Source organism: Malaclemys terrapin, chromosome 9, assembly GCF_027887155.1.
Source record: "Malaclemys terrapin pileata isolate rMalTer1 chromosome 9, rMalTer1.hap1, whole genome shotgun sequence".
Classification (NCBI taxonomy): domain Eukaryota; kingdom Metazoa; phylum Chordata; order Testudines; family Emydidae; genus Malaclemys; species Malaclemys terrapin.
In genome coordinates, this window is record NC_071513.1 from 98,696,704 (window position 1) to 98,710,790 (window position 14,087).

The 14,087-nt window shown below is 58.2% G+C and overlaps 1 protein-coding gene across 1 annotated transcript; it reads left to right on the forward strand.

The window, feature by feature from the left end:
* Nucleotides 1-4,529: 4,529 nt before the first annotated feature.
* LOC128842963 (mitochondrial ubiquitin ligase activator of nfkb 1-A-like) lies at nucleotides 4,530-8,785 on the forward strand. Its single transcript, XM_054039355.1, has 5 exons — nucleotides 4,530-4,632; nucleotides 4,735-4,874; nucleotides 5,880-5,967; nucleotides 6,381-6,501; nucleotides 6,875-8,785. The coding sequence occupies exons 2-5, from the start codon at nucleotides 4,758-4,760 to the stop codon at nucleotides 7,599-7,601; spliced, it is 1,053 nt and encodes a 350-aa protein (XP_053895330.1). The 5' UTR covers nucleotides 4,530-4,632; nucleotides 4,735-4,757; the 3' UTR covers nucleotides 7,602-8,785.
* The last annotated feature ends 5,302 nt before the right edge of the window (nucleotides 8,786-14,087 follow it).

Genomic DNA, 14,087 nt, shown 5'->3' on the forward strand with positions numbered 1-14,087 from the left:
CACAGCCACCAAGAGCTGGGGTCCATCTCATACTGTTTTATTTACAATTTTCAAGGGCCTTTAGCAGTGGTGTAAAGAACCAGGCAGCGTGTATCCACAGAACAGGTCCTGCCGGGGCAGCAGCAGGGTAGGCCTCACCAGGGCCGGCTCTAGCGTTTTTGCCACCCCAAGCACACACAAGCCGCAATCGGCGCGGCAGCGCTACCGCCGCTTCATTCTACTGCGGCAATTCGGTAGCAGGTCCTTCACTCCCAGAGGGAGTGACAGCCCCACCGCCGAACGGCCGGCCGTGCCACCCCCCTCTTCATTGGCCGCCCCAGGCACCTGCTTGGTGCGCTGGTGCCTGGAGCCGGTCCTGGGCCTCTCACTGCCCACGCAGCTCCCCCTGCGCCCCCAAGGGGAGAGCAGTCTCCACTGCCCACTCGCTCACTGGCCAACAAGGAGCCAATGTGACTGGACCCTCTACTCATTTCACATGGGGCTGCTGGATGGTAACACCTCTGGCACTACTGAGCCAGGACAGACTGGAGCCCTGACCTCAAGGTAAAGGGCTCCCTGCCCCACCCAGGCCATCCCACAGTGCAAGGGCTGCAGGATGGGGAAGGAAGTAGGATCCCAGGAGCTGCAGCAAATAGAAGCCCCTCCCCTGCCCCGTTCCACGCCTTGCAGGCATGCTGGAAAGAAGGCGGATACTGTGGCATCACCAGCTGGAGTTGGGCAGGCCACATAGCCACTGTGGGAGCAACAGCTCCACCAGCTCTGCATCCCCAGGCCCAGCTGCCAGACCTCCCCAAGACGTGTGCTCCGGAGCAATTCCCCAGGCGGGGCTGTTTCACGTGGGTCCACTGCAGCATGGCACCAGAGTGCCAGCTGGGCCCTGAACTGAGAAGCAGCAGCACCAGGATCTGGAGGCCCAGGCAGCAAAGAGCCAGAGGGGAAGGACTCAATCCTATCTTTGGCCAACCTCAGCGGACTCTGACGCCGAGGCAGGAGGTCAGTCATCCCTAAGCTGCCAGAAACGCCGGCTTCCCCTGCCAGCGTTGCAACCCATGGAACCCAAGTGACCTGGCTTGGGAGTGCGGGTTGGAGAGGTTATTTTTACATGTAAATAAGCTAGTGAGTGGCTGGTGAATTTCTCAGATGCTAGAAGGAAATGAAAGGAAAGCTCTGAAAACTCCATCCCCCCCCTCAGGCTTTCATCCTCTCCTCCGCCTCACGGCCTCCCCAACAGGCTCAGAAGCGCTGGGGGCTGGGCTTCCTGCAGAAGGGAGGGACAGAGGCCTCCCCATATGCCAGCTTCTTTGGCTATGAACACACCCGGGCCTGTAACCCAACCCCCACCTTCCTCTCCCCAGGAGCCACTTGTATAGGAACAACCTCACTGTGTCTCCATTCTGTGGGTATTCGCTGCAGTTAACTTGACTGATTGGCACCTGGGCATACACACCTAGGCTAGCCTAATCAGGTGTTAGCCTCGTGTGATGGTTCACGCCCCTAGGGTCAGGGCAGAGTGGCCTGTCACAGTCTATAGTGCCACCCTTTGGCGCGGGACCTAGCGGCCAGAGTCTATAGTGTTGGGGCACCCCTTATGGGGTGTGGCAGCCCCGGTAGAAGGGCCCAGGCCCACCCAACTCCACCAGGCCCCGACCCAGGGCCCTAACAATGGCATAGCAGCTTGCCACTGACTTAGCTGGGGGGTGGGGGAGGGTATCCTACCGAAACGCTGAGTTTCCCCGGGTGGGAAGTACCACTCCGTCACCCTCCCTGGGTCACTTCCTACCAGAGTCTGTGGTGGGGTTTCCCCATGAGATGTCGGGTCCTCTGTGTTCGGCAGGGCCAGTCGTCTCCAGGGTTTCCTCCACTCACCGGGGTGCTGGTGGGCCGTGGACAGCTTTGATTCCCAGTGCAATCAGAGGCTGTGGCTAGCTCTCCGCCGGCACTTCCCAGACAGGTCCTTCCCCTGCAACCTCCAGCCCAGAATGAGCTGGTCTCCCTCCCTTTATACTACTAGAGCACTTGGAGCATGCCCAGTCTTGCCAAGGAGGCGGGACTTCCGCTGTCAATACCACGGTCTTAACCCTGTCTCGGCTAGTGCGGGATAAGCAGACCCCGTCACACCTCCCCACTGCAAAGCCCTACCCAAGCTACCGGTCCTGCTGCACTCCTCCATGTGTTGCTAGGGGCACATCCCATGGCTCTCAGCCCTGCAGTGAGCTGAGCTGCTCCGTGATTCCTTCCCAGGGAATTGGAGGAGAACTTGTCTGTCCTGGGCAGACTGGGAGAACTGTGGGAAGGCACTGGAGGACTATCAGGACTCCAGTGGGGTAGCCTGCACCCATGCTGGGCTTCAGCCAATACCCCAGAATAGGCCAGCTAGGTGAGAGGGTTGTGCGTGTGGACAGGACCGAGGTTGGGGCAACACCTTAGGAAGAGCCTGAGTTCACTCTGCAGTGGAGACAAGCCCTGTGCTTCTGTTATTCCCCTGCTGCTCCCAGCCATGAGTCACTCGCTCCAGGGCCGGGGGTCATGGACAGGTTTCACCCACACCAAAGCCTGCTGAGAAATGCCAGTCTCCAGTGAGCAGCTCGGTTCCTTCACATACAATCCCTAGATTTGCCATGTTAGCCACCAACTCAGTTTCTCCTTGGCCTTTTGGACAAGATCAGACACAATATCATGCAAAGGTGTGATGTGCTGCCTACTGAAGCCTAGAGCCTGCCCTAGCCCCCTTTCAACAGGGACCTTCATCTCTGATCTTTGGCTGCCAAACCGAGTTCCCATCTCTTGCAATGATACAAGATTTGTAACATTTGGTGATTTCCTTAAAACCCCAGCTCCTGGAGTCACGGGATGATGTTAGGATCTCAATTTGAATGTCAAAGATAATTTCTAGCCCTTCCTGGTTGCAGAGAAAAACTGGAAAATGTGACCCCAAAAGCTCCAAAAACAACCCCCCCCCCCATTTATATATTAAAATCTCATGATTTTGGGGCCCTGAATCTTGATTTTTGAACAACTTGGCCGGGCTATGCTGCAGCGTGACATCCCCTGGGCCTGAATTTCAAAGATGGCGAGCATCCACATTCCCACTGACTCCATTGTAGAATCTGGGCCTCAGGTGCATCAGACACAGAGGCCACTTCTCAAAACACTGGCCTAATGTATGTAATTAGGAACCAAATGTATCTATGTTGAGCTAATGCAGGTCTGTCTGTTTAAATACAGGATCTCCAACCATCTCTCTCCCCCTTCCCATGTTGCTCATTTTAGACTGTAAATGCTTTGGCTGTGTGTTCATGCTGGTACCTTTTGGTGCTACCACAAGGTAACAGTGATAGAAGGTATGCTCGTGGCCCACTCAGGAAGAGCCCCGACTGTGCTGCCATTCAATGCCAGCCAGGCACTGCTCTAATAAATGGCATTCCTCCTCTCAGACCTCCCCACTCCTTCCCCCTTGAACCAGTTCTCCAGTGGGCATTGGAATAAAAACATCCTGTCGTCTGTATAAGCGACTCAAGACCAGTGCACACAAGCTGCCCTTCTGACAAACCAATATGCCCTGAGCAACCCTACAATAACACACCACCACAGGCAGCCAGGTACAACCCAGCAGTAACCAAGCCTGTATAAACTGCACAGCTCTGAGCATCCCCTGCAGTATCACTAATACAATATCAATACTTCTCAGCCAACATACCACAACAAACCAGTCTGTGGAGCAAGCCAGCAATAACAAACCAGCATGTGAGCGCAGAGGGGGATTAGCATGCAGGGGCAGCTCTATGTTTTTTGCTGCCCCCCAAGCACAGCAGTCAGGCAGCCTTTGCTGGCTGTGCCTGTGGGCGGTCCACAGTCACACAGATTTGGCAGCATTTCTGCAGGTAATCTGCCAGTCCCATAGCTTCGGCATACGTGCTGCCGAATTGCCGCCGAAACCGCAGGACCAACAGACCTTCTGCAGCCAAGCCGCCCAACTGCCACCCTCTGTGGCTTACCGCCCCAGGCACGTGCTTGCTCCGCTGGTGCTGGAGCCGCCCCTGGCAGCAGGGGAGAAGTTTGGATGTCAGGGATCATTACAAACAGACGGTTATTTGGCTATGAAAAGCATGCATATAATATCAGGGTTAGAGGGGACCTCATGAGGTCATCTAGTCCAAACCCCAGGACCAATCCCCAGACAGATTTTTACCCCAGTCCCCCCTCAAGGATTGAACTCACAACCCTGGGTTTAGCAGGCCAGTGGTTAACCCACTGAGCTATCCCTCCTGCACCTCTGAACCTCCCCCTGGCCCCGCCCCCTGGGGCCCAGGACCGGCCCTTTGTGTCCCCGGAGCGGCGCCGCAGGCCCTTGGCCCGACGTTTCTTCTCCCCCAACGCCCCTTTGAGGTCTGCCCGGCGCAAGGCTCGACGGGAGTAGTAGTTCCGAGCACCCCTAGGGCGCGGCGCGGTGCACGCTGGGAGCTGTAGTTCCACGAGCTCTCGGCACCGCGGCGGCCCCCAGGAGCCGAGCGCGGCCGGACTCCATCTCCCAGGGGGCAGCGCGGCGGGGCTGTGGCTCCCAGCCGGTCCTGGACTCTTGGAACTTGGAGCCCTATTAGGCGTCGGAAGAGGGGCGGTTCCTCCCAGGCCCGGGTGAGTCTCCCAGCAAGGGGTCCCGGGGCGCCCGCCCGCCCGGCCCAGCCCCACGTGGGAGCCCCGGGCTAACGGGCAGCCCCCCGTGTGCTCTCCTTGCAGTCGCGGCGCCCCTGCCCGGCACCATGGACGCCCTGCCCGTCACCTCCGGGGAGCTGCTGTGCCTGGCCTCCAGCCTGGCCTTCTCCGGCCTCTTCTATTACCTGTACAGGAAGAAGGCCAAAGCGCTGGCTCGGATCCAGGTACCTGGGGCTCCCTGGCCCTCCCCTCCTGCCCGGGCCCCAAACGCTGCCCAGCCCAGGGCCGCCTTAACAGGTGTCCAGGTGCCCAAACAGTGCAAGGGGGGGACCCTGCTCCCCGCCCCGCAGGGCTCAGCCACGGGGCCTACAGATCCCAGCCTGCAGCGCTCCACCGCCAGGGATACCAGCCAGCACAGCCCTGGCTCTGGCCGTCTTGTTTGCACCCCCGTGCCGGGAATCCCACCAGGTGCTCTGCGTCGCTGCCTCTGGCACACCTCGGTGGCCTTCACCTGGCTTGGCGCACTTGTATCCTTCTAGAACTTGGCTGGCCACTGCATGCTGGGACCTGTAGTCTCCGAAGTGCATACGGCCTGCTGGGCGTGATAGTTCCCGTGGGCCGGATCTCCTGGTTAAAAGAGAAGGCGGGACAGACCGTACGGTGGGATTTGGTAGGTCACGTCTGCCCCGATCGCTCAATCTAGACCCTTCTGTAGTTCTGCTCACAGGATTCCTCACTACCCACCTGCACAGCTGGGAAAGGAGTCTGTGCCACGCTATGCTTCACCAGCTATGCCTGGCACAGGGCCCGCTGCACAGGGATGGGTCTGATGTGGGAATCGTACGGGCAGAGATGCTGCCAGTGGCTAAACGCAGCAGAGCCACGCAAGCGCTAGAGCTGGATGGTGGCTGTCAGCTTCACGGAAAGATGAGACTCCAGTAAGGGGCCCTATTCCCTTGCAACATGCCCTAATCACCCAGGGGCTAATCTAGTGCCACCTTTCCACAGCCTGCAGAGTAACGTGGATTAAGTGAACCGATGCCACAGTGCAAAGCCTGCGGGCCAAAGACATTCCAGGGAAGAGGGAGGTACCCACTGGCCTCTGGAGGTGGGGCACAACCAGGCACAGGCAGAGTGGGTGTTTTCCCCCCCAGCAGGAGCTGAGTAGCAGCTCATTGAGATTGAAAGTGGCTGAGGCTCACTCTCATTTCTGGTTTCTCCTTCTGCAGGAGGCCCCGAAGCTTCAGGTAGATGATGGTCTGCCTGACCTGCTATCTGCCACCAGTGGCCAGTGCCTGCATTATGTTGCCTTAGAAGGTAAGATCCCTGCACACTTCTCCAGCTTGGTGCACTGGGGCTCATCTCTCAGCGACTTTCACAGCAGCAGCATGCTGTCTCCTGGTGTGTTTGGAATCTCAATTCTAGGAACTGGGGAATTACAGTCTGCAGAGCAACATGTGGGTAGCCATTCAGAAACACCTCCTGGGATGTCCTCCCTGGGTCCCAGAGGGGAGACCGCCCCTTGCTGAATTTTTGGAGGGGGAGGGGGACTCCTAGTTAAGCAGCTATAGCTCTCCCAACCCACTAGTCAAACCTAGTCTCCTACAGGACTGTGCTGAATTATAGCCCCAGGGACCCTGGGGGAATTCTAGACAGCTCTGGGCGCTGGAGATGCTCCATGAACCAGGGTTTGCCTCGTAGAGATCACACCCCCTCCACATTATCCATAGGGATTGTCCTGCCAGCAAAAGCGGCTCTGTCCAGCCAGCACCACGAGGAGCTGCAGGGAGTGATCCAGAAACTAGTTCTGAAGGAGCATCGACTGATCTGGAACAGCCTCGCCCGGAGTTGGTGAGTGGGCATTGGGGCAGACCCGGGAGGGAGGGGTGGGCTGACAGTTGGGAAGAGAGGGGCACCAGCAGCAGGCCGTGTGGGGGAGCACATGGGGCCAGCAGATCTGCGGTGCATGGCAGAGCTGCACCTATGGCAGATTCCCTTCTTGCAGTGTCCTCTGCAGGCCTGGGTTGGTTTGGATTCGTTCTGCCTGGGCTGGGGACTCAGCTACATCAGAGGCCCACAGACTGTGCCCCAGGGCCACTCGCTAGTGGGGTAAGGTAGGAGAACAAGGTTAGCCTGTGGGGTGAGGGCAGACCAGGGATCTAGGGCCTTTGGAGGCCCGTTTCTGAGCCACCGGCTCAGCTGCTGCGCTCTTGATTGGTTGCAGGAATGAAAGTGAGCGGGTGGTTTCGGAGCAGGTGTACACGGTGCCCTTTGCCCTGGCATCCCCCAGTGCTGAGGCAGTGACACGGGTGAGTGTAGAGAGCCCTCTACGGGCTGTCCGGCTGCCCCTGGAGACTGTGTATGAGCGCTTCCAGCACCCAACCCACGGCTTCAAAGACCTGATCAGTCACTACCTGAGCGGGGAGAAGCCCAAGGGCCTGCTGGAGACAGAGGAGATGCTGCGAGTGGGGGCAAGCCTGACTGGCATCGGGGAGCTGGCCATGCACCCAGATGGGACCCTCCACCTGCAGCCCCCAGCTGATGGGTCCAACTACTTCCTGCACTTGGGGGACTGGCAGACGCTGCTGGCGGAGATGGAGTCAGTGAGCAGCTTCTGGAAGGGGGCGGCGGTGCTGTGCGGCTTGACAGGCGTGGCGGTGATCCTGTACGCCCTCTGCCAGGCCTATCAGCAGCGCCGGCACAAGCAGGAGCAGGAGGAGCAGCGGCGGGAGTTCGAGGCCCTGTGGGGCAGCGGGGACACGGCGACTGAGTCTGGGGAGGATGCGTCGGAGGACGCCTGCATCATCTGCCTGACACGGCCCCGCGAGTGCGTCCTGCTATGCTGCGGCCATGTCTGTTGCTGCTTCCGCTGCTATGAGGCTCTGCCTAGCCACACCTGCCCCATCTGCAGGAGCCCCATAGACAGGGTAGTGCCCCTCTACCAGGCCTGAGGGGGAGAAGGGGCTTCAAACGGTACCAGGGCAAGAGCAGTGAAGTCCCTGGCACTAGGCAGCACCACTGTGCCCATAAAACCCCAGCAGCTTGGGGGGCAGTGTGTGATCCACAAGGGGTTAACCCCAGCAGCTTAGGGAGCAGTGTGTGATCCACAAGGGGTTAACCCCAGCAGCTTAGGGAGCAGTGTGTGATCCACAAGGGGTTAACCCCAGCAGCTTGGGGAGCAGTGTGCAAGCCACAAGTGACTTGGGATGTGAGCTCACAACCATAGTGTTGGGGGGGGGGGGTGCTGCAAGCACCGCCTCCTAGGCTGGGTTTGGGGGGGTGCTCATGATCCCCCTCTTCAGTGCTGGTCACATGGTGGTTGGAGTATGTGGCCTGAATTAGCATCACTCAGCACGAAGCTGTTGCTGAGTTTCCCCCCCTCACCCAAGCCTCATAGTGGGTCTGTTCCCAGCAGTCCCAGCTCTGCTAGGAGAGTCTGATGGGAACTAATTTCCTCCAAGTCTCTTCCTGGGCCCGGCCTTCTCAGTGCTGACCCCAGGAAGAGGCTGACTGGAGCCCAGCAGGCCTGCGGTGCAATGCTCCGTCGGTGGCTGGGGATGCAGTTTGGACACGGTGTTTTTGCTCCCGCGAAGAGGCCAGATTTTACACTAGAGTTTATTTTTCTAGCACGTCTTTGTCACTGCTGTGCAGCTAACGTGCTGGGGAGAGGCCGGCAGAAGCTGCGGGGGAGACGGGAGGCTCAGGGTAGTTTGGGGCTGTGGCTTTGAGGGTAGAGGGGGCCCGGCTGAGGGGGCAGCATGCATCGCACAACTGAACAGCCAGGGTTGGTGCCTCCTCTGGCTAGGCCCCATGCAGCAGCAGTGTCTGGTGTTTGTGTGTAGGGTGGGGGGGGGTAGGGTGTTTCTTTCCCTCATGGTCTCCTGCGTGAGGGTATTGAATTGAAGAGGCTTCCCCTGTGAGTGAGGCCAGCAGCCGGGGCCCTGTGCCGCCCTCACCATCCAACTCTTGAGCCCCCTTTACACCCGCATGTGGGAGTTTGAGGCAGTGCCACAGCTGAAGCATGGGAGGGTGGATTTCAGCAGCCCTGGCTTCTGACCGCCCCCAGCTGTTGGATCCCAGGAGGAGGACTCCCTGAATCAATGTTGGTCATTATTTATAAAGAGAAGGATCAGAGGCTGGGCTTGTGTCTTTCTTTAAGCCACACCCTAGTAAAAGAATGGGCTAACTTTTAAGAGCGGTGTGGGGGGACATAGCTGCTGCGTGGATCACCTAGACAGGCCCAAGGGGGAGAAATGCTCTACCACAGCGCAGGACTTTCACAGGATCGCTCTCTCAGGAGGCGAGTTACTCATTACAGAGCCTTGTACTCACCCTGGCCCACTTACTAGCTGGTTTTCAACACTCCAGCCCCACAGGCACAAAACAATTCAACAGCCCCAGGCAACATAGGAGTGCAGATGAAACCCCAGTGGGAGGGGAGACCCCCCCACAGGTACTTACCAGCAGGCAGGGAGGGAGGTGCAGCCTGTTACAAAATGGCTGCTTTAGGGATGCAGTAGTTTGGCTCACCCATATTTAAAGGGCCAGCCCCAGAAAGGCATGCCTCCACTAAAACACCTCCACTAAAAGGGGACCCTGCACGGAGGAAACTTAGGACATGTCTTTACAGCCTAGTTACCCTGAGTGCTTAGTGCCTGGGTTAGCCTAGCCCAGCTGTGGGTATCCCCACAGCAAAGCCCTTCCCCATGGTACTGCGGCCTCAGTGTTTCCCCACTCACCTGTGTGTGGCTGGGGGCAGAGCCCGCGGGGGTTTGTGCTAAGATGCTCCAGGATTCTAGTCCAGCCAACAGCAGGAGACCTTGGCTGTCCTTGCGGGGTGTTTGTCGGCAGGCACTGGAGGATGTCAATACGAGTCATTTTGCAAAGTGGGCAGGTTCCAGCCCACGTTAAACCAGGGCCCTGGGCTCTAACCCCCCTGCTCCCCAGCTGTGTAAACGCCTGGGCTCAGAGCCCCACCCACCCTGGGTCAGCTGTTTGGGTTTTTTTGTGGGAGGTGGTGTTGGGCGAAAACAAGTCAGAGCCTGGGATCACTGGTGTTGACTTACCCTGAGCAGAGAGCAGGTAGTCACTGAAGATGGTGCTGCTGGGGAAGCTCGTTGCTGTTCCAACACACTCCTTCCCCAACCCCCCCTTTGCATAGTGATATTATTTCCTTGGGCCCCCTCCCTCTATAGAAGCTCCCCTTCCCCTGATGCTCTGTCCCCCAGGGGCTGGGGGGTCCCAAGAGCTCCCCACTCAGTGGCTGCGCAGGTGGAGCGATGAGTCAGGTGCAAGAGGCCAGCAAGTTCCCCAATGGGTTTTGGGTCTTATGTCCTGAGTCTGTGCCGGTGCTGCTGGGCCCTGCTCGTTACTAGCCGCCGACTCAGTCACCTCTTCACAGTGGTGAGTCTCAAAACCCCACAGCGCCTGCGACTGCAAACATCGTCTGCGCACCTGAGGCTGGAACGTAGCTGCCTCCCTGGAGCAGTACGGAGGGAGAGGGTGACTCCTGCGGCCACAAACCCCACGTTCCTGGCGCAGTGTGGGGGCAGCAGAGTATGGACTCCCACCCTTTCCTGAGGGAGGCTTAGCACAGGAGCGATTGGAAATTGGACCTGGCCCAAGCACTGGGGTGTTCTGGGACTGAGCGATCGGTGGGGGGCTGGTGAAGCGAACATAGATCTCAACTGCTGCTCCCGGCATGGGCACTTCCGTGCCTTCTCCCGCCCCGTGCGTGGGATCAGGCTGAGGGCCTGCAGGAATGAATGAACATTTTTGCTCTGCAATGCACTAATGGCAGTCTCGATTGCGGAAGCACTCCTGACTGCCTCCAGCAGGGGGTGTGAGGGGACAGCGTTTGCAGAGGGATGTCAGGAGGCGAGGTGCAGTGGGCCTAGGGTTGGATTCATAGGGACCTGGTCTTCAGCCACTGCAGAGGCGGGGGGGGGGGGGGGGGGGTAGACAGGGAATCTGAGGATGGGCCCCCTGAGTGTAGGGTGAGCCACGCGGAGACAGAACTACTCACCTAGAGCACGGCTGCGGCCGTGAGCCCCTCTCTAAAGGTGCCGGCCACTCGACTGATCCTTCATTGTGAGCAGCTAGGTCCCATCCTGTTGTGGGCCCCTAGAGCAGGGGAACCCCACTGATCCCCAGCCTTACGGCCTACGTCCTGCCTGCTGAGAGCTCCTATAGCAAGGGAGAGCAGGGCAATGGGTGCATGGGGTGGGGCGTCCCATTGCTTAGGCAGGTGGGGAAGTAGCAGCTCCCGCCCCTGTCCTGACTGGGGGGCATGACCCCTCTGCCATTCAGCATGGCCAGCCTGCTGGCCACTTACCCCCAACTCCCTGCGCAGGTAACTCTCCCTGCTGCTGGCGAGCAGGGATGGGACAAAAGCCACATGGGCCGGCAGGGGGGCCCAGCCCTGCAGCCACCGAAGGAGGTGATGGAATTGGAGCAAGGTTTGGAAAAGCCAAGCTGGCTCTTCCTGTCGCTATGGCAACCCCACACCAGCCTTCTCCACTGCTGTTCCTGCTCACACACTCTGGTTGCCTTGGAAACCCATCCCAGCGTGTTTGGCATCTCTGGAGCTCATCGTTTATTTTCATAACACGGAGGCACCTGGGGGGGAGGGAGGAGGGATGGACTAGCCAGGGCCCCGAGCTCACTGACAGCAGGCTCAAGCAATGCGCCCAGCTGCACAGCACGTGAAGAGGCACCAAGGTGCCGTCCCGGAGCCACAGCCTGGTGTTGGCCCTGAGAGAGGAGGGGCTGCTCCTGGGGACGGTTACTCACCATGAGCGATTTGTTTCTTAAAGCCCCAGCTCCCAGAGTCACATGAGCAGGGGAGAATCTCAGCTTTTAAGTTGCTAGGGCCCCCTCCCCCGGGTGCAGAGAAGAAAATCTTGAAAACATGATGCCAAACTGGGAAGGCAATGAAAAGAGCCCAACATGGCTTATTGATTTAAAGTCTGATGGTTTTGGGGGGTTGTGTGGTTTTTCGGGGTTTATTTATTTATTTAGGGCCAATCTGGTCATTTTTTCAGGCCTGATTTTCTTTAAATGCAGGGGGCTGGTAGGCCTGGCTTTAGAATGCTGTGTGTCATTTGTGGAAAGCTGTTGCAACAGACCCCTGAAAATAGCCCAAGGACTCATGTGGAACCTACCTGAGTCTATAGGGTTCCCTGGATAGATCCAGCCTCTTGGACAGACCATTAGTCAATCACTGTTACTTTCATTCTCTCCTCTCACTGCAAAGGCCTATGGGTAATTGCATGTAGCCACATGAACTGCAACACAAATGTTCAGTAAGATCAAAAGAACCTCCCACTCCCCCATAAGCAGGTCTTCCCTGCCAGCCCTTTGTAGAGGGAAACCCTCCCCAGCATGGCCCCTCCACCCCCATCAGTCCTGCCCAGCCCCCAGCCAGACAAAGGCCTCCCCAGCATTGCCCCAACACTGGAATGAACGCCCCCCTCCCAGGAACTATGCCCCATCACAAGAGTCACCATCTCCTGCTCTAAGTGCATGGTGTATTTCTTTGACCTGCCTTCTCTAACAAACCTACAAGGGAGGGGGAGAGTGTGAGAGATATAACAGCACTCCTGCCCTAACTTCTCTTCCTGGGGAGAGGATGAGGGAACAAACACGCAACTGATGTTGGTCATGTTGCTCAGTGCATGACCAGAAGGTACAGATAGTACGGTGATAAGCACGGCATAAGAACTTGTATAGAACAGAGTAGACTCAGCCCTGCCCATACCCCTGCAGGGTGAAGGCCTCTTTACTGGAAGGTTTGGGCTGGTTCTGGCTGCACCTGGGCAGCATCAGTGACTAAGAAGCCCTCTCAACCTCACTCCGTCATGGTTGCCCCTACCACGATGACCTCACTCCCTTTCAGACCAGTTGCTACAAGGCCCACCCCCAACAAGGTGGTGGCTCTGACTTCAGAGGGTGCGGAACACGGGTTATGCAGCTGAGAACATGGGACCAGTGCTCTGAGAGGCGAATTCCCCAGAGAGCCACAGGGGCCGGTTGAGTTCAGTCAGTGACTGAACTTCGGAGGTAGCAGAGGGTGAAAAGGGCCCTTGCCCCTGGATCCATGACACCACACCAGGCCAAACCATGAGCTATCACTCCATCACAGGGCACCTTCTAGTCCCAGCAGTGTGTACAGGACAGACCCCAGCCGGGTCCGTTCTATCCTCCAGTTTAATAACTGAGGCGCTGTGGAGTGGGGAGGAGAGGAGACCCAGTTCCCTTGGGAGTTAAATCTCTCCTCAGCATTAGCCTCCCAGCATGAGGTATTTTAGGAAGGAGACAAACACCAGATGGGGGAAGAATTGGTTGCCAGGAACACGGCTCCCAATGTGCAGAGAACATTTGGTGTGAGCGAGTGAGGGCGGGAGGCAGCAGAGCCCCTATGGCGGCCCACCTTGTTTGTGTCCTCTCAGTGCCAGAGTTCAGTTCACCGGGCAGATGAGGCGGGGATGGGCAGCGAATTCCCCTTTTGAGTGCTCCAGCACCCCTCCCACAGGACACATGGCCTCCAGCACCAGCTCCCTCTACATCAGCTGCTCCCGTCACCTCATCAGATTGCTGGTCCATAGAACCGGGCAGCCCACTTCCGAGCAGAGACTGGATCAGACTGTTCATAGGAGCTAGGGTTGGAGAAGACCCATTAGGAGGTCTAGTCTATCCTCCACCATTGGTCCTTCCAGTTCAGGATCCCGCCTCTCAGATCAGAGCACTGGTCGGTGCCTTCTGATTTCCTGCCTCTGGCAATGGCCACTTCCCTTAGCAGGAGGCAGAAGCAACTGGTTGTTGGTGGGGATCTACCAGCCTGCTTCTGCCCATGCTGCGTGCAGTGACTCTATGGCAGCACCTGGGCAGGAGACTGCTCAGAGTTGTTGGAGGCATCACAGGAGGTTCTGTAGCAGTGAACTCACTGAGCATGGCCTGTGGGGAGCCTAAGGCATGGGGGGTGGGGGGGATTCAGTCCAGGGCATCATCCAACACAGAGTTCAGCCCCAATTCCAGCTGCCGGTCCCTCCGCCCGCACTCTCAGCCCATTCACAGCTGGGCTTGGGGCTGCCTTCTCCCTGACAGGCTGCAGCCTCCTGGGGCAGATTCCTTGGGGCAAGAGTAGGGAGTAGCATCTAAAAGGAATGACAAGCCAAGGAAACCACTGTGCCCAAGGGGGAGGGACACCAAGGGCAGCATCCCAGTCAGTCACCTTGTGCCACTGCCCCCAGGAGGGAGCGGGAATTCACTGCCCAGGCAGCTGGTCTCCATGGATGTGACTGACAGATGATAGCCCCACCCCCACCTTCCTGCTGTCTCACCAGCGCCCTCCCATTTCCCACCTCAGGGAATCCATCACTCTCACCCCTTGGCACTCTGCCCCAGTTTCCTCCTCTTATGTCTTATCCCACGGACTG

Excerpts from the sequence above, each read along its gene's own strand:
- LOC128842963 (XM_054039355.1), top strand. The coding sequence starts at position 4,758 with ATGGACGCCCTGCCCGTCACCTCCGGGGAGCTGCTGTGCCTGGCCTCC. Across the intron at positions 5,968-6,380 it reads GCATTATGTTGCCTTAGAAG|GGATTGTCCTGCCAGCAAAA; the intron begins GTAAGATCCCTG and ends CATTATCCATAG. Across the intron at positions 6,502-6,874 it reads AACAGCCTCGCCCGGAGTTG|GAATGAAAGTGAGCGGGTGG; the intron begins GTGAGTGGGCAT and ends GATTGGTTGCAG.